Genomic DNA, 18,974 nt, shown 5'->3' with positions numbered 1-18,974 from the left:
TCTGTCTGAAGCTTTAATATTCACCTTAGACTTTAATCTGAGCATTGATTTAACACAATCATAAACCATAGACCATAAAAAATGACCTTGTTTAAACAGTTGAGCTGAGTTGTTCTGTTAAACAAGTTATTTTGTTTCACATAACATTACACTCATAAGCCAGCATTAGACAAGGTTTTTCAGTCGTTTTTCAACTTTCTTGTTGAAAGTCAAAGATCTAAACAGGACTGTGAGCGCTCCTATTGATCACAAGTTCCTGAAAATATGTTGTTTGAAGCCATTTATAAACTTGTCTGTCTAATATGTGCCTTGTGTCACCAACAGTGGAACTGTCCTGTATAGAAATACGTCAGTGGGGACTTGGTGCGCATGAACATTGAATATTTTACACAAATCAACCTACTTTATATAATATTTTAGCTGTGAGAAGTTTCTCTTGTTCTCCATTAGCTGGAAATGCCAAAACAATGCAATAGCCGATCCATGGCAGTCAGAATTTAAGTGGGCCAGGTGGAATAAGGTGAATAATAGGACATTGAAACCCATGAATAAATTTAACCACAATCAAATAATTCTGAATAAATAATCTTCTAAACATTTTATTCAGAAAAAGTAATCCATTATCTCAAGTTTGTCCATGTATACCTAATGGGTTGTAATTCACGCTGTTCAATAAATGGCCATTTTAGAATCCTGTTCAGACACATATTTGTAAATATATATATCTTTAATTCCATGGCGTCAGTTTGAGATCTTTTCAATTTGCAATATTTTTAGCTGTTTTTTTTCTTCTTACTGATGTGATTTATGTTGTGTTTGAGTCACTTGATTTTGTATACATTTTCCCCATTTGTCTAGAAACTTGCTCATTGTAAAACAGATTTAAGAATTTAGCTTTTATTTTACTTTACATGTTTACTGCAAGAGAGAAAGGGGCAGGAGACCATCTTTGCAATGTAAACATTCACTAAGTAATCAAACATATTATTACATTTTGGTACACCTTGAGTACTTGAAATGAGCAAAAAGATGATCAAGTGTCATATTTTTGCTATGAGCATAAATGAAAAATAAACCTGTCACCAAATTGAGTCAAAACCACTGGTCTATCCTCCCCTTTTCTCCGAGTTTAATTGTCTTTCCTGTGCAGTACTTCTCTTTTTGTCTTGTCCTATTCATAATCATTCCACACTTTCCTCTTCCGCCCCTTTTTGCCTTCTTTGTACTCCAGGACGAACTGAAGAAGCTTTACGCCCAGTTAGAAGTCCACAAGACTAAGAAGATGGCCGCCAATAATCCTCATCTCCCAAAGAAACGCAGTTCTCGATGCGCTATTGGACGATCCATCATAAAACGCATCGCTGAATTTCCGGAAACTGTAAGTCGTCAGTGCAGCCGGGATGACAGGGAGGGGTCCTTTCGAAGTCGGAGCATTTGCCATTCAGATTCCTTCAGGAGAAGCCCGGATAACGCCAGCATCAGTTACAGGAGTTCGATATTAACACCAACACCGTCATTTCGCAAATCCCAGAGTGACCACCATCCCGTGCAGGAAATTCAGCCATGTTTGCGCGATTCGTCAAGGTTAAGGCCAGATATGATGAAAAGATGTTCGCAAAGATCGGAAACGGACTCCTTGGATATGACTCCTGGTGTTTGCAAATCGGCAAGTGCACAAAATTTAACCATAGATACGAATTTGCTGTACCCGGACCATATGAGACTTCACAAGACGCGGAGTTTGACGACAACGCCTACCCATTCTGTGGAGAATATTGCCAAAGTTGAACGATCCAACTCCATGCTTTCAAGGCAAGTCATATCTATAGGTGAGCAGACAAGAAGCGCTTTGCAATCCGAATCGTTTGACAAGTCGGAAATTTGCCCATGGGACGTAGAGCCTGACCATTCGACAGACAAGAATCAAAAACATGTTACTATCGCAAATTCGTCAGAAGAAAGAGAGGAAACAACATCGCCTGTAAAATTAGTCTGTCCTTGGGATCACTTACCACCACCGGTTGAAAAGAAACCGTTTGAAGATCTAGACCCGCCAAAACCACCGCTAACAGTCTCTGCAAGTGCGCCGGCAACTCCAAGACCTAAAGTTGGAGTCAAAGATCGAGGTTTCTCATTCAGAGCTGTTACGTCAAAACTGATCTCTGCCAAATCATTTGTGGAGTCTATAGATTCAGCGGGACACCATGGTAGTTTAAGTCATGACCATTTGCAAAAAAGTTATGACGGTGCCGCCACTATTTCCAGATTAGTCACGTCAAGCAGTACTCGAAGACCAAGTGATGATAGGACGAAAACTTTGCAAATGAGGAGTATGACTACAGTTGATGGGAAGCCAAACCTAGTCAAGCAAAACGCAATAAGGTTGTCGTCTGGTGATTCTTCCGATAGGAGTCCAATAAGGCTAGCTGTTGTAAGATCCACAATTTGTCCATGGGATATTGATGATGTGCAACGAGAAGCCACGTACGAGAATATCAGTTTATTAAGGCGTAATAGCAGAAGAAGCAGTGGAAGTTCATGGGATACCACTAGTCATTCGAGAACCCCCTCAATGCATAGAAGAGGTAGCAAGAGGCTAACTCCAGCTCGAAATGTAGGGGATAGCATATCCGAAATGGTCAATGTTTGTCCGTGGGAGTCGCAAGAGCAAGACAATATAGTAACGCGAACAGAAAGTGGTCGGGGTAATGTTTGTCCATGGGAAACACAAACCGTGCCTACTAACAAAGCTGTGCATAAAGACGTTCAAGCGCAGCAATCTTTGACACGCAGTACAGATATTTGTCCATGGGAGTTGCCTGAACCGCATGTACCTGTAATCAGACAAGACAGCGAGTATGCCAATGTTTGTCCGTGGGTAAGTCAGAAGCCAGAAGTCGTCTACGAGAATTTAAACCGGGTGGATTCAAGTACGGCACTGACTGTGCCTCAAAAACAACCCGAGGTCACGAAAGCGACACTATTTCCGGGTACACAGAAAGATAATACAAAAGCTCCCGTGCATTTAGTAATACCAGGGTCTAAGCTAGCGGAAAGCTGTCCATGGGATTTTCCAGATCCTCCTCCACTTTTAGAAACAATTTGTCCGTGGGAGGAAGGAAGCATGGAAACATCTTTAACTGTTACAAAAAAGGACTCAACAACTCAAATGACTATTAAAGTAGATGTGTGTCCATGGGAAAGTGAACAGCAACAAAGTCTAGAAGATGATAGACAAAGTAGTTCAGTTCAGGGTAAAGATATAGGTAACATCTGTCCATGGGAAACTGAGCAACCAGTAAACATTTCACACACCAAGATGTCGGCTCAAGAAAAGTTGCAAAGTCAAGAGGCGACTTATGCAAATGTTTGTCCATGGGAAACTGAGGGAAGCAGTGATATAAAAGAAGAACAGTCAAAGCAAAGTTTGGGAGAGAATGTAGGTAAAAAGCAAGGTCCAATGGAAAGTGAGGATTTGAAAGTAGTGAAAACACAAGCAAGTGTTAAGCCGGATGTTTGTCCGTGGGAAAAAGAAGAACCTAAAATGATACAAAAACAAGATAGTAGTGGCAGCAGTGGCAGAGGAAATGTTTGTCCATGGGAGACACATGACACAAAAGTTCTTCAAAAGCAAAATAGTTCTAAACATTCTAACGTATGTCCGTGGGAAACTGAAGGAGCAAGTGTAGTTATACAGGATGGTGGTGGCAGCAAAGATGCAAAGATGATGAAAAAGCAAGATAGTACAAGCAGTAAAGTTGATGTTTGTCCGTGGGAGATCCAGGATCCCAAACTTGTCAAAAAGCAAGAAAGTGTAAGAGCTGATGCTTGTCCATGGGAGGAAGAGTCTAAAGTTACCAAAGTAGTGAAGGAGTTTAGCAAGCAAGACAGTGGAGGCAGAGTAAATGTATGTCCATGGGAAAGTGAAGAACCGCAAATAGTCCAGAAGCAAGACAGTGGCGGTGCAAAGGAACAAAATGTGTTAAAAAAGCAGAACAGTAAAGCTAGCAGTAGTGGTAGCAGATCAGATCTTTACTCTCGGGAAAGTGAACAGCCGAAAGTGCTTGAAAAACAAGAAAGTAGGGCCAAAGTCAATGTTTGTCCATGGGAAAGTGAAGAACCAAAAGTGGTCAAAAAGCAAGAAAGCATTAGCAGTAGCAAGGCTGACGTTTGTCCGTGGGAGATACAGGATCCCAAAGTGGTCAAAAAGCAAGAAAGCATTAGCAGTAACAAGGCTGACGTTTGTCCGTGGGAAATACAGGATCCCAAAGTGGTCAAAAAGCAAGAAAGCATTAGCAGTAACAAGGCTGACGTTTGTCCGTGGGAAATACAGGATCCCAAAGTGGTCAAAAAGCAAGAAAGCATTAGCAGTAACAAGGCTGACGTTTGTCCGTGGGAAATACAGGATCCCAAAGTGGTCAAAAAGCAAGAAAGCATTAGCAGTAACAAGGCTGACGTTTGTCCGTGGGAAATACAGGATCCCAAAGTGGTCAAAAAGCAAGAAAGCATTAGCAGTAACAAGGCTGACGTTTGTCCGTGGGAAATACAGGATCCCAAAGTGGTCAAAAAGCAAGAAAGCATTAGCAGTAACAAGGCTGACGTTTGTCCATGGGACGTTCAAGAGACAAAAGTGGTCAAAAAGCAGGAAAGTAGGGCAGAATTATGTCCTTGGGAAAGTGATGAACCACAAGTAGTTAAGAAACAAGACAGTGAAGGGACAAAAGAACAGAAGGTGCTCAAAAAACAAGAAAGTAGCGCCAGGGGTGATCTTTGTCCATGGGAAAGTGAAGAAACTAAAGTTGTCAAAAAGCAAGACAGCAGTGGTAGTGCAAGGGGTGACGTTTGTCCTTGGGAAATGGAAGATTCAGAAGGGCTGAAAAAGCAGGATAGTGGTGGCCGTGAAGATGTATGTCCTTGGGAGACAGAAGAACAAATTGTAACTCCACCAAGACAGGATAGCAGTGGAGGAGAGGTGCGTTCAAGAACCCACTCGGTAACCTCTCGGACTCTATCAGTGAACGAATCACCCAAAATCCAAGGAAGAAGTAGCATAGGAGAGATGTCACCAGAGCAGGGAGGAGGGGATGGAGAGGAGGCAAAGGCAAACCTGGCTTTGGGACGCAGGGACGCTCTTTCCCCCTGGGACATGAGCAGGAGCAGGTCCGGATCGTTTACGGACAACACGTCGGATGTGTTCACGTGGGAGCCAGAGAATATTCCCGAAGAGGAGGAAGATGACGGAGATGCAGAGTCGGCAGCAGAAGCCTTCGTGTTCCCGTCTGATTTGTGACATTGTTAACATGAGCATTTTGGTGACTCCTGCCCCTTGGAAATGGTTAAGGGTTTTGACTTATCAGACTAAATAAAGTTGTAGGTCAACTGGACACAGTTTTACATTTTTGACATATTTAGCACATTGCATATTTAGCATATTGAGCTGCCGATTTAAAACATACCTTACTCAAGATATTTCACCTATTATGTGGGATTTTGAGTAGTAGAGGTATCGAGAAAAAATATCATTTATAATTAAAACTATTAAAAATAACCTAAAAAGTGAACAGAAACAGCTAGTGAAATCTCCCAAACAAGCATACAGTATAAAGTGAGGTTTTGTCCTTTTGCGGTTTATTTTATGGTGCATTCACATTTTATGCAATATTTGAACCTCAACCAAGACATTACAGGCAAATTTTAGCACATTCCATATTTTGAAAATAATGTCTGCATGTCATTATCAAGATAAGGCAAAAAATATCAAGATATAAATTGTTATCAATATCGCCCACCCCTATTTGAAAGTGTAGAAATATTTTAATCTAAATATTTAGGTTGTATTTGTTCGAAAACTTTCCAAATCACTAGACCACTGGACTGCCGCATTGGAAAATTACTGCAGACTGTCTTTTATGGATAAGATCATGTTTATAAAATAGTATTTCATAGGCAGTTTGAAAGCATATTTATTATTACTAAAGATTGAGGGACAAAGCAGTTGAAGTCAAACATAAACTGGCAAATTTGCTTTTTGGAATATCTTCCACAGAATGAATCAAATTAAGCTAAACTTATTTTTAAAAATCCTTTTTTCAGTGTTTCCCACAGGTTTATACAGAAACTACTTATTAAAGGCATTTATTGTATAAATATCTCTTATTATTGCCTCTACTGAACAAAAAGAAGTGTTTACAGATTAAATATTGTTACTTCTGTATGTTTATGTCAGTACCATATGCATAAAGTATAATTTCTTTTACCAACTTGTTTTTTGGTGACCATAGTCTAATGGATGAAGACTTGAAAGGTTAATTTTTAGGGTTCTTTGTATCGACTATAACAGATTAAGCAGCAGTTTCATAATTGTCGTGATATGTTGCATGTTTGTGTGTCCCTCGAATGAGCATGTTGTATAATGTATCTGTAATTCATTCATAACATATTTATTTTGTTTGTTTACTGTCTCTGATCTTTGTAACATTTGTCTAAGATTGTTACTGCTTAAAGGCGCAATGGACGATTTTTCGGCGATTTGAGAACGCAGGCGGAAGTGCGCATGCCACTCCCCCATGCGGACCGATACAACACACACGTGCGTTTGTTTATTAGCGCAACGGAGCGCATCACATCTCTCGTCTCCCGTAGATTTCTGTCCACTTCTGAGTCAGCTCGAACTGTCTTTTTCCGTCTTAATTTTGCCCCGTACACTGAGGGAACTATATTATGATAGATCAATGCGCTTAGGCACGCGGAAACGTGAGGAGGAACCGCACGCGGCTGCAGGTGAGCGATAGGTGCGTTTTATGATTGATACGTGGCAGGACTAATGATTTATCCACGCCACGAGGAAATATGACAAAAAAATTGCTGAAAAAAATCGTCCATACCACCTTTAAGTCTGTTTGCATACGGGACACTCCATTTTTGTATTTTTAAACATGGACTCATATATTCAAACAGAAATAAATCAAGCAAAATTCAAACAATATTTTTGTTTGTACAAATTAATAAGTAACTAAACGTGAAAACGGAAATAATGAGATTCTCACATAATGTGTCAATAAAAGTACAGTTTTTTTAGCAAAATGTTGTATACATTTACTTTTCTACATTTGAGAGTCTGCACTTTTTACTGCACAACATTTAGAACTGGACAGGGGATTATTTTGAGCACATTCTTGGAGATATCCTGACTAAAAACAGTTCAACATTAACAATAAAAAAGGAAATTGATTGAAAATTGCTAAGATCAGCACAATTCTTTATCAAAATCACTAAATTTAACACTTCAACCGTTTTCAAAATCTGTGAAATACTTTGAAAAGGTGACTTCATAATGTTTACCTGAGTAGATTTTTTTAATTTGCTACTTGAGTATTTGTTTGGCACATGTATTTGTACTTTTATTTGAGTAACTAAACCACCACTGGAAAACAAAGAATAGATTCCCATAGAGTCACATACAACTTTTTATTTATACATTTGGTTGAGCATTGAGATGAACTGGGCTTTTAATCAACAAACTACTGTAAGTCATACACAATTTGAATATGTAAAAAACGGATTGCAAGAAGTTGAGATCAGGATCACATTCAAACTTTCGTCTGAAGCCAGTTTGTGTGCTTGCTGTGGCCCATACTTTATATTATGAAAGTCTCTTCATGTTTTTCCAGAGAGAATGACTCCCTCTGGTGGTCACTTGTACCACTGCACTGCCTCAGGTTTTGGTACTTGATAGTTCTCAGGGTCAAACTCTTCCCCCGGCTTCAGCTCCGGACCAGGAATCCTTATAGTCTGAAAAGAGAAAGACATTTTACTTTAAGACTTAAACATTGAAGCATAAAGAACCGATTCAAAGCATGTTTTTAATTTTACAATGACGTTTGATTACCTTTTTATACTTAGTTTAAGTTAATGTCTCATTTTGATTAGTCAAGAACAAGAGCTGTGCAATAAATTAATTATTAATAAAATATAAATCCAATTATTTAAAATAATAGAGCTGCAACATTAAATCGGCTAATTGTGACTAGTTGACAATAAAAAGTAATTGCAGTTATATTTTGATACATTACATTACACTTAAAACATCTACATTTATATAAAGAAACAATTTCTGATTTCAATCAAAAATAGACTTAATACTATTATTTTGTTTATAATGTATTTTAAGTCCCAATGCACAATAGAAATATTCGTTTGACTAGTGGACTACTAAAATAATTGTTAGATACAGCCGAAAATCCATAATCAACTTCAGTTTTTTAATCCATAGCCACTGCTCAGTCAGTAAAAACATGTGCGTTAGAGCAGAGGTCACACTCTGAGGGATATATTTGACCTCTGACCTTGATAATAGGGTCTTTGGCAGGAGCCCATGATGGTACAATCTTTCCGTGGAGTCTCCAGCTGCCGTAAGGGTTCACTAGGTGGCGCTCTATCACCAGATATTCCAGCACATCTTTAGGCTGGTCCTCTCCTCCCAACATCAGCCGGCCAAAGCGATCATAAATGGCTAAAGTCTGGATCAAAACGTGCATTAGAAGATGAAGAGAGAAGGTTAAAAGTGCCCGTGACAGGTTTTCATATTTGTCTGGGTTTGCTGTCATGGTCCCTGCGGTAAATGTCATATCATCATATCATTTACATCAGTCGAGTCGCAGTTTGTGAAGAAAAACAAGTCCTAAAACAGAATCCCTATGTGATGTCATCAATAAGCGTCCAAAATGCAGAATTTAAATGCAATTGACAATTTTTTCTGACAGTATAAACAATCATTTAACAAAATAAAGGTGTTATTATGCATTGCTATGTGTCTGATAATAACTTTTGTGTAATTTAAATTAATTTTGGGCCTTTTTTACAGTGTAGTTACGAGGTGCGATTCCCCAATTTGAGTCTGTGCTGAATTTGCATCAACATTGAATCTGCTCTTGCCCAGATGCTTCTGCACAAGCGTCGCTCCCATTCTACGGCCACACGCAGGCGGATAAACTACATCTAATATGATATAAATATCTTTTAACTTAACATATATACTGTATGTTTATACATATGTACTGTATATAAGTTAATATTGAGCTCAAAGTTCGTGTAAACATTAAACTGCTTCGAATATTAATTCAATATATCAACAAAATGAAGAAATTTAAACCCGGCATCGTCCAATTTTGAGATTTAAATATCGCAAATATGTGTTCTAAATGAAAACATGACATGATGGAAAACTTTTAATACATAGTTTTCTTCTTCTTATCTCGCCTTAAACATACTCACGCTTTAGTGAAATGTGTAGCGTCTCTTTTTATGACTCAATGAGGTAACGCAGATAACGATGCATTTCCACCACAACTTGCAGTTTTCCGTACCTGTTTGGAGTGCATGCGAACAGTGACCTGCCCGTACATATTGCCTTTGGAAACCATGTCCGGACACCGAGCGTGAACCACTCGCGGAGGCTCCAAAGACTCCAAAAACCTCCAACGAATCGACTTATACCGGTTTCCTCTGGTCATCTCCTGTTATGAAGACAAATGTTTTGGTTTTAAGCAAAGGATGAGAGAAGAATCAAGTAACAATACATTAGAATACTTACAGGGTAACATCTTTCAGTCACTAAGAAATGAAGTCTTTCTTTATTGAAGCTGAAATTAATTAAAATAAATGTCAATTTGCTTTGCACACAAATGTACATAGTATTTTACAGGAGATATTTAAATAATACAATGACTCAATGGTGAAAACTGGGGCTGCAATGATTAAATGACTATAACAAATAAAAGTAGTATATAGATATTTGTAATTGATATTTGGACTTTACAGACTCCGAAAAAAAAAGTCAGAAAAAGGTTTATGTCAGTGAACAAAAACAAAAATTCACAATGAGGACAAACAGACCAAACCCACAACTAACCCCGAAACTAAACCAGGACAAGCTCAGGACTAAACCAAATCGAAGCATTTTTCTCACCCAAGGCAAAGTGTAATCACAGATCCTGGGATTTGTCTTACTTTGTTAATGCGCCATGAGCTTCAATGAAGATTTCTTGAGCTTTTACAGCAAAGGTCTTTGATGAGAACTCAGGGTCGTGTTCCTTGATTTTACGGATGCTGCAATGACACAAAAGAATGGATGACTGAATTGATTTGCGTGTCTAAATAACGATTGAGGTTTGATGTTAGTTTCTCTGTCTCACGCAAGTTGGGAAGCCGCGCTCTGTCGAATCTGCTCAGTTCTCTGTTTGAGTCCTTCTTTGGACAAAGTGGAGAGACGAGCGTCGCCTTCAGGAGGGACGTACGGGTCAAAGATTCCAGCTGGAGAAAGAAAAACAATTGTAACTTCTGTTCAATTTAGGTTTCCACAGAAAATCCTCCAACCGTCTCATCTGCCTCCTCGGCTCTCACACCAGCTAACTTCATGTCCAATTTCACCCTTTCTCCTTCATGTTCTCCTCTTTGGTCTTCCTCTAAACTAGAGGATTGTTTCCAGTGGTGGAAACTTTTAGCAAAACAAATCTAGCATAAATTAGCATCAATGGTTTCCTGTTTACCGATACGCGGCACTCGTGTCAAGACCCAACATATTATATTTCCAGTGCATAATGGTTCATCCAAAGCCAGTGCATTATATAAAGAGAGGTTAAAACGTGGTGTAGATGCTTTGCTGAAAATTTAAATAAATGAGGAAAAAGCTGAGGAGAAACCAGAAGTAGTTTCTTTCTAGCTTTAGACAAACACAAAAATTTGGATTTACTAAATGTCTTTTTGTGACTCGCAGAGAATAACCTCATGATCAAAAACAAATACTGAAATTAAGGTACAATATGGATAAGAAAACATTAGTCATATGTGGGTTACTGAGGAAACAGAGCCTTAGTTTTCCTGTTTCCTGCAGCATTAACCTCACCATCATTCTACTTACAGGTATAAATTTGTTCTGAAATTTGTTGTCTATCCGGTAATTTCACTAAAATGTAGTGAACTCAATTATATTTCAGATTTTACTAAATATTTTGCCTATTTGCCCCCAGTTTTACCATTTTTGCCAAGTCTATAATTGTACTTCCTGGTTAGAGCACCAAATATGACATTGGGTACAGTTCCACAGCGTTACCTGGCAACCACACTGTAAACAAGAGCCAAAATCATATACATTTCCGAACAGTTACAATTTGACGAACAATAATACCATGTAACAGCTTTATTTTGTTGAATGATTGTTTAAACTGTCAGACAAGTGTGTCAGTTAAGTGTAAATTGTTTGTGTTTTCGATGGCATGGCACATGTTGATGACATCAGAGGGATTCAGTTCAAGAAGTAAAACTATGATAAATATTTACCACAGGTTCTATCCACCAAACTAAGTCATATAAAAAACAAAAACCAGGAGACTCTTTATATAGACTCAACAAAACATCTACAATATCTGTCCTCATTTTTACCAGTGCATGCGATGTTGATGGGCCTCTCAAAATACTCCTGTCTGAAAACGACGCCTGCAGCTCGAGCCTTGGCCTCATAGTTTCCTTCTTCTTTTCCTTTTCGACCCACTGCTGGAGGAATAAAGTAGCGCTTCTTTGTTCTCACGGTGATCAGAAGAGGAGCAGCGATGTCCAAACTCTCTGGAAGCTGAGGCAAGAAAAATGTACAAGTTGTTTAAAAAATAAATAAAAAAAATTTACACAAGTTTAGCGACTTCTAATCAGGGCTGAATCGAATGATTATTTGAGAAGTTGACGAGTCAAACAATTATTTCTATTGTACATTGAGACTTTTAAAATACACCAAATAAAGGTTAGAATATGGCGACTGAAGGCTTCTAGATAGAGAAGCATATTATTTATGAAAATACGACTTTTAAAAAAACTTGATTAAGCACCCTTGATTCTAATTTAAATATATTTACTGAATACATCGTTTTAATTTTGTTTGAGAACCATTTCTGGTCATCTAGAGCCAGGCTTTTAATTACTGTAGGGTTTATTTAGAACTATATAAAAAGCAAAAAGAAAGACAGAAGAAAGCAGAAAAGAAAGAAGAAAATAAAATATTATAATATTTTGCCATTTTTTAATTTTAGATAGGTACTGGGTTACTGTGGTTCTTTCCATTACAAGTTAACATAACATTTACATTCTACATGCCATTTCAAAATCAGAATAAACCATTGCACATTAAAACTGGATCTAATTGTTGAAACGAGTTTTTTTTTAAGTGCTGTGTCACGATTTAACTCAGGCTAGAAGGAGAAGAAATTGTTTATATGACTTATTTGGCCCAGATTAACATAATTAACATCTGACAAAGAAACATCTCAGACTCTGCTGGTGCCAGAGTCAGGACTAAACAGGTTTAATTTGTTTGTATTGTGATTTGAGTGCATCTTTTGAGGTTCTGTAAAACAGGGGTTCTCAAAAGTTTTCAGACCAAGGACCCCTTATAATCGGTATGAAAAAAATCACATGGATCCCCAATTGTTCTCCACAATTCTATCAAAATACAAAGTCCAGAAGTTCAAGTTCAGGGACAAACAGAGACTACAGAGCATTGTGCCTCTGCTGAGAAGGTGATCGGCTGCAGACTTCCATCTCTGCAGGCCCTGTACGTCTCCAGGGCTCTGGGACAAGCAGGCCGATTCTCACACTGGACATGGACTTTTTGAGCCACTCCATCCGGACCAGAACCTCCCGCCACAAGAACAGTTTCTTTTCAGTAAAGTTTGTGTTCTACATAGTAACCGTTTTTTTTAAATCATTTTTATCCTATAGCAGATTTAAATTGCTTTTCTTTAATGCATGCCTTATTGGATATATCTTGCTTTTATTATTGTTCATTGTTGTATGTTGCACTGAATCACCAAAGCAAGTTCCTAGCCTGTGAATTTTGTTTACCGACAATGGCAATACATATTTTTTGATTCTGATCTGGCTCAGGGACCCCACTGTGTAGAAGCACTGCTGTAAAGCACTTTGAATTACTTTAAAAAAAATGTGCTCTACAAAAAAAATCGCCATGCCTAATTCTGCATCTGACATGATAATCTTAGAACATTTACATGTGAAATAGACTTGACATAAAAAGAGAATAAAGGTGTTTTGGCTCGGCACAAACTGTTCAATGGACTAAATCTGAATGATCCACTGTATTGACGGTCGGGGATTCACTGGCCTTCAGTATACGACAAGTACAGCAGCATCAGGATGCACTTTTAGTTGGAAAACAAGCAAGCTTAGCAATGAAATCACCTTCAAAGTGTTGCATGTTGTTCGGTGCAATGACAGCAGCGTCCTCCTCATGTGCAGCGCCATCTTGACGTATTTAACCGGAAACAAAATCAACATCCGGTCAAAACTTCAGCATAAAACTTTGAACAAGTCAGAGAGCGAGAAAAAACGACAACAGTTGAAGCAAAACAAACTTTTAATTAAATAAATACATAGATTGTTTTTAGCTCGTATATTTTACATCAAACTATTTGCCTTATACCCGTCATTTTCAAATTACATTTTTGTTTAAATATGTATAGTATGTCCTAATGTCCTAATTTATCGTGTGCATGTAACCCCCTTAGTCGTTGGACACTGCACGTCTCGATTTCTAGAAGCAGTGACTACCTTTTGCCTTTATTTGGAGGAGAAACAAGATAGTATCGTCTCCGTTTGGTTGGCCGACGTGATGACGCAATGTCCGTGCGTACCGCCGTAAGCTCGAGTGTTTGGCTCAGTCAGGCCGCAGGTTTCCGCTGTCATCCTACACACAGTCACTACCTGCTGTCCATCTTCCTCCGCAGAACCCCCGTTTGGCTGAATAAACGCTTAACCTACTACGACCACCCCACACCGCACCGCTCTTATTGGCAGCAACCGGCGCCCAAAACACAGAAACCATGCCCGAAAGAAGGCCCTTCGTACGGCTTCCCGCTGACGTTACCCCGGTCAACTATGGCTTGTGCCTGAAGCCCGACCTCATTGACTTCACGTTTGAGGGTAAAATGGAGGCGCTGGTGGAGGTACGTGGCTCGAGATCTGCAGACACTTGTCTAGAGGAGTCGTGTGGACACGGCGCGGGGATATTGTTATGTAAGCCGAGCAGCTAGCGTTGTTACGAGAGGCTAGTGTCTTGTCTTCTGGTGCCCGTTCACGAAGTGGGGGAAATGGAAAGCTAGAGGGATCAACGCCATGGCAACCTGTAGTAACTGAGCGTCTTTTCCAGCTGCCATGTTTTTAAGTGAAAGTTCTACTCAAGAATTCAAAGACAAATAACGGGGAACTGCTCTTTTTAATTATGATTCTTGTCGTACCTAAGTATTGATTATTGCTATATTAAATATGCAATTTTAAAAATAATTATTTCCTTACTTCCTTTTATTTTGACACACTTTGTCTTGTGTCCTGAAATGTTTTTTGTCAAAATGTACTTTCAAATACCAAAGATGTTTAGAACGGTTTTCATAAATTCAACCGTGACTAGTTTACATGCAGTCTATATTTGGGTTATGGTCAATATTTCTGAAACGTTTACATGCGTGAGCAAACAGAGTTCCTCCTGGAGACGTGGTAATTGTAATCAATTGGGATATTGCAAGCCAAACTGTGCTGCATGGATAATATCTCTACAGAATGTCATGACGCATGGGCATTAGTAACGGGTAGTAGTAATGGGTCTTCGCCTCAAACCCATCTGGTACCGTTCTGCTTCTTGGCCCTGTAGTATGCCTTTTTCAGCATATTCTAATGGTGCTTAATCTGGTCTGGCTTCTGTATAAACCTTGCAGGGCTCAGCAATATGAAACAAAATAAATATATCACATTGATCAATCTCGATTTTCTATTAAATTTGATTTTGTCTTTCCAAAAACAAGGTAAATTTTTTTTTTCAGTAATTATTTAATCAACATACTGTACACTATACAGACTTTCAATCTGTACAATTTAACACAAATATTAAAATTTCTTCCTCCAAAGTCCGATCTTTGCTCAAAACCAAATGTTTTTACTGACAGAGGATTATTGACTGTGGATTGAATAACCCCTCCTAAATAATTGAGGATTTCACGTGACTCAATCTGTCAATCTGTCGATTAATTGCCCAGCCCTAACTTTGCGTAAGGTTTTGCTCAACTTCTTGTAGATCTCACTATCATGGCGCTTTCTACCATCAACAAAAGACAAGATATTCATGTCTTTCACCACACTTATGAAGTGATTGGTTTCCTCCTCTCGCAAATGCTCCCGCCCGAACCATGTGGTCCTCCTCAAAGTTAAAAAGCAGAGGGGACCGAGCGTTCTCTGTGGTCGGGTCCAGGCTCTGGAACAGCCTTTCTCTGCATGTTAGCGCTGCTTAAACACTAGCACAGTTCAAATCCTAGTTAAAAATATTTTCTCTCTGGCCTATTAAACGTGAACTGAGATGAGTCATTATTTTTTATCAACTTCATCCATCCATCCATCCATTCATTCATTGTACAGCACGTTGGGCCTTTAAAGTTATAAGTGTACTTTGTATATAAACCGTGATATTGATACTGATACAATTTTGCTGCTCTTACAATCACAAGATGGCTGCCGCAATATCCCCGGCAACACCAACCCCATCCCCTCTAGCTTTATCATCACTCATTTCGTGCACGCCTAGCTTCGAATCGCATTAGCATTTAGCTCAATAAATGACAGCCCAGGTTCAATGGAAACACACATTTAATAATTTCCATAACGTTTTGTGCACCGACATTTCTGCAAGTGTGAAGTGATTGTATAACTTCAACAATACATCTAACAGTCCCTCCCTTTTTAAGTTTGCGCTAATTCACGCTAGCTGATTAGCTTAGCTGACTCACTCGTTGCGTGCACTTCTCCTGGTCAAATTAACTGTTTACGTGCATATTCCCATAGTTAATCTGTCTTATTTTCAACTTCATGGCGGTCCAGATGTAATTCGGGGCGTTTAATTGCACATATGGATGAATGAGGCGTGAATGGCCACGTTAGAGTGAGTTTAGCACGTTGTAATGTTTGCTAAATCATGCTTGTGCCGCACACTCCCCCTGCGCTGCCACACGCGCTTTATCCGAGTCGTGTGTTTTGTGTCCAAGCTCTTTGACCCTGAAATGTCAAGCGTCCATGGCTTTATTCAGCCCCTTTGTGCTTCTGTTTCCAATGTGGAACCTGCCGAGCGGTTATTCGTATGGAAACCGAGCCTTTTAGTATTGTTTCACGGCTCAGAAATGAAAGTAGAACGTGTAACGCCGCCGTTGCGTAATACAACTCCAAATGAACTACTCATTCAGAGCTTAGCGACCTTTCATGACCCCTGAACCAAACAATAATACATCAAACTGTAATGTTCAGCTCAGGAAAGTAAATGTGCCCTGTCAGAAAACATTCAATTGTCTTTTGTTTGTTGTCTGTCCAGAGCCATGGCAGGCATTTAGTTTTGTTCAGGAAATAAGTAATGATACAAATTGGTTTAAAACGTGTTGAATATTCTGGGCCTTTTCACACTACTTATCAACTACTTATATTATGTATCAAAATAAGAAAAATTATGAGGCAAAATATAACTAACCTGTTCTTCTTTGGTTGTTTTATACGGTCTGACCATTTATTTAAGTTGTTGACTTTTGCACCTATAGCTTTTATTATTATTGTGCAGATATAAGAATTAACTATAATTTGATTTGTGGTACTCACTTTAGTGGCTCATTTGTCACATATAATAATGTATAACTTCAGATGGAGCCGTCGTGCCTTTATATTCACTCTCCAGTCGTGCCATGCTTGTTGACTCATGTCGTGAGAATGGTTTTCCCATCACTGCTTGAAATAAGATGTGGTTTGGTTTTGGGGTTGTACTCTGCCCGAGCTGTAGTCGTTTAGTCGTTTAATTGGTTGACGTTCCAATTTTTTATTAGCCAATTTATAATTTTACTGGGATTATAAGGATTTGTATAATGGCATGGACTCGACTGCCGTTTTTGTTTGGAGAGACTGGACAGTTTCGTCTGCCTTTCACTTAAACTTGCTGCTTACTTGTGCTTCTGGTAGTTTTTGCATGACATTTTTGCATGGAGTTGACTACAGAAATTCTTGACTTAAGACATTTCCTGTACATCAAGTGGTCTACTAAAAAGGGTGCTGCAGGGAGTGGCGTTGGGATCTTTAAAAAAAGAAAGAAACGTTTAATCTACACTTTATTAATCCTTGTGAGGGAAAGTCCTACCCTGCATTTGACCCGTCCTTCAGTACCGCTGGGTCAGACGCGTCCGGAGCAGAGAGTAGCAGCTGTACAGCAGCTCGAGCACTAGATCCAGATCTCCAGCTCGGCCTGGTCTGGACTGTAACTGGAGGATTTTATCTATTGTGAGTTGGAGGAAACCGGAGCCCGGAGGAAACTCACATAGACACAGAGAAAAACATGCAGAGGCAGTCGAACCCGCGACCTTCTAGCTTTGAGGCGTTATTATTAGCAACTGTGACAAAACTAAGATATTCCAAAGATTGACTTAATAACTAAACGCCGCGCCCCCTTTTAGCCGAATATTCGAGGCACAGGACATGTCTTTAGTTCATTTGGGCCTGTCAATGCTCTTCAAACATTCAGCTGAAGTCAAATATGAACATCCATTTAACATTTCATTAAATTGATCAATGTATACTCTTTCTATTGTGCTTTGAATGGGACATTTAGTTGCATTTAGCGATAGTAAATGTTGATGAGATAAATTTGATTTGCCTAATGATAGCCCAGTTTACAATCGTCACAAAGCGTATAATACAATATACACTGAAGTCAGAAGAGCGTGAGTCAGGGCGCGTTGTCTCCCATTTCCTCTGTTCTCTCTGGTGATGGGTTTGAGTGGATCAGACAAAGCCACACTTCAATCTTGTTTGAATGCATTGATATAAACCACAGACAGTGTTTTTATTATTAGCAATGAATGCTTATTTTAGTAGTCGACTGGTGAGACTACTGGACAGGTAATAATATGAAATTAAAGCTTTTTGTCCCAACAAAATCATCCGTTGATTGATATAACATTTGTTAAACTAAGCAACTAAACTTTTACAATCCTAGTAGTCTCATGTCATTATTTAAACTCCAATTGTTTCTTCTCTAAACAGTTAAATCTACTCAAATTATAATTGAAAGAAAACCAAACCCGCAAAGTTATAAATCAACATGGGTTCATATCGATCCACTGTAATTGTAGTCGTCTTTTATTTTATAATTGTAACTGTTATCTGGAGTATACAGACTGTAAAAGTACTTGTTTCAACTAATGGAAAAATGCCTAATAGTCATCTACTAAAAAGATGTTAGTTTCGGTCTTAGTTTGCACACATTTATTGCCTTTCAGATGAACTGTGTTTGGCTGATTGCCTCATGTTAGAACTGCCCGGGCTTGTCTTATTTTAATTGGAGCTTTACTTTCACTGAAGCAGCGTCCAGTCGCATCACGTCACACGAGCGTTCGAGCGAGAGAAGAGTCCAGGCTGGACTCTACTCACAATAGTTCTCTTACCACATTTCTATTGTACTTTGAGATGTTTAAAATACATTTTAATTAAGTAAAGTTTGAAATATTGTGACTGAAGACTTCTAGATAAATAATATTTACAGTTCAAGTTAATTATTGATGAAAGTCCAAATTCGATAATTGTGAGAAAAACTTTATTAAAATGATGATTCACGATTATTGAGACAAGACAATAGTGGAAATCTTTGTTCTTTCGTTCCCTGTATCTAATATGTTTTACTGTTAAGTTTGTGGCTTTACAAAACAAAACCTTCTGAATGACAAGATAAAGTTAAATATAATAAAAACAGCCAGTAAAAAAAACAAAGTTCTTTACATTTAAGTCAATTTTTAGGACAATAGATTATTGGTTAAATGAATAATCTGGACGTCCCTAGTCACTTTAAGGCTGTTTGTAACATGTATAGTCTACATTAGTGGTTCAGTGATTCCTCTACAGCT

General features: G+C 38.7%; 3 protein-coding genes across 6 annotated transcripts in view; 2 read left to right on the top strand and 1 right to left on the bottom strand.

Annotated features, from left to right (window-relative positions):
• gpr179 (G protein-coupled receptor 179) overlaps positions 1-5,421 on the top strand; it is a 46,963-nt gene extending 41,542 nt beyond the window's left edge. The window contains exons 12-13 of one of the 2 annotated variants that reach the window (XM_072463270.1): positions 1,232-4,586; positions 4,659-5,421. In XM_072463270.1, coding sequence (XP_072319371.1) covers positions 1,232-4,586; positions 4,659-5,290 — 3,987 coding nt within the window. In that variant the 3' untranslated portion in view covers positions 5,291-5,421. Of the gene's footprint in view, positions 1-1,231 lie in introns of both variants that reach the window. The other variant, XM_072463269.1, reaches the window with a different exon arrangement.
• Positions 5,422-7,438: 2,017 nt separating this feature from the next.
• mrpl45 (mitochondrial ribosomal protein L45) lies at positions 7,439-13,806 on the bottom strand. 3 transcript variants are annotated; one of them, XR_011930089.1, is made up of 9 exons: positions 13,243-13,350; positions 11,440-11,626; positions 10,194-10,311; positions 10,009-10,107; positions 9,593-9,641; positions 9,366-9,515; positions 8,346-8,519; positions 7,539-7,791; positions 7,439-7,505 (listed from the first exon to the last, which is right to left on the bottom strand). XR_011930089.1 is itself a non-coding variant. In XM_072462263.1 (9 exons), exons 2-9 carry the CDS (start codon positions 13,303-13,305, stop codon positions 7,693-7,695), a joined length of 939 nt encoding a protein of 312 aa, XP_072318364.1. In that variant the 5' UTR covers positions 13,670-13,806; the 3' UTR covers positions 7,439-7,692. The 3 variants fall into 3 exon arrangements, 2 of the variants coding, with proteins under 2 accessions (XP_072318364.1, XP_072318363.1); XM_072462263.1 differs by adding an exon at positions 13,670-13,806 and having other exon boundaries at positions 7,439-7,791; positions 13,243-13,305; XM_072462262.1 differs by having other exon boundaries at positions 7,439-7,791.
• npepps (aminopeptidase puromycin sensitive) overlaps positions 13,728-18,974 on the top strand; it is a 42,509-nt gene continuing 37,262 nt past the window's right edge. The window contains exon 1 of the mRNA XM_072462260.1: positions 13,728-14,006. Coding sequence (XP_072318361.1) covers positions 13,884-14,006 — 123 coding nt within the window. The 5' untranslated portion in view covers positions 13,728-13,883. The remainder of the gene's footprint in view (positions 14,007-18,974) is intronic.

This window comes from Eucyclogobius newberryi, unplaced genomic scaffold, assembly GCF_026437365.1.
Source record: "Eucyclogobius newberryi isolate DKJ021-1_F unplaced genomic scaffold, fEucNew1.0.hap1 SCAF_4, whole genome shotgun sequence".
Classification (NCBI taxonomy): Eukaryota; Metazoa; Chordata; class Actinopteri; order Gobiiformes; family Gobiidae; genus Eucyclogobius; species Eucyclogobius newberryi.
Note: the sequence above shows the minus strand (reverse complement) of the source record. Positions and strands in the feature narration are given on the sequence as shown.

Bases quoted from the DNA above. Each gene is read 5' to 3' on its own strand.
- mrpl45 (XM_072462262.1), bottom strand. From the start codon at position 13,338: ATGTTGATTTTGTTTCCGGTTAAATACGTCAAGATGGCGCTGCACATG. The intron at 10,312-11,439 runs GTAAAAATGAGG...TTCTTTCTCCAG, and splicing joins CATCAACATCGCATGCACTG to CTGGAATCTTTGACCCGTAC. The intron at 8,520-9,365 runs GTACGGAAAACT...GTTTTGATCCAG, and splicing joins TTCGCATGCACTCCAAACAG to ACTTTAGCCATTTATGATCG.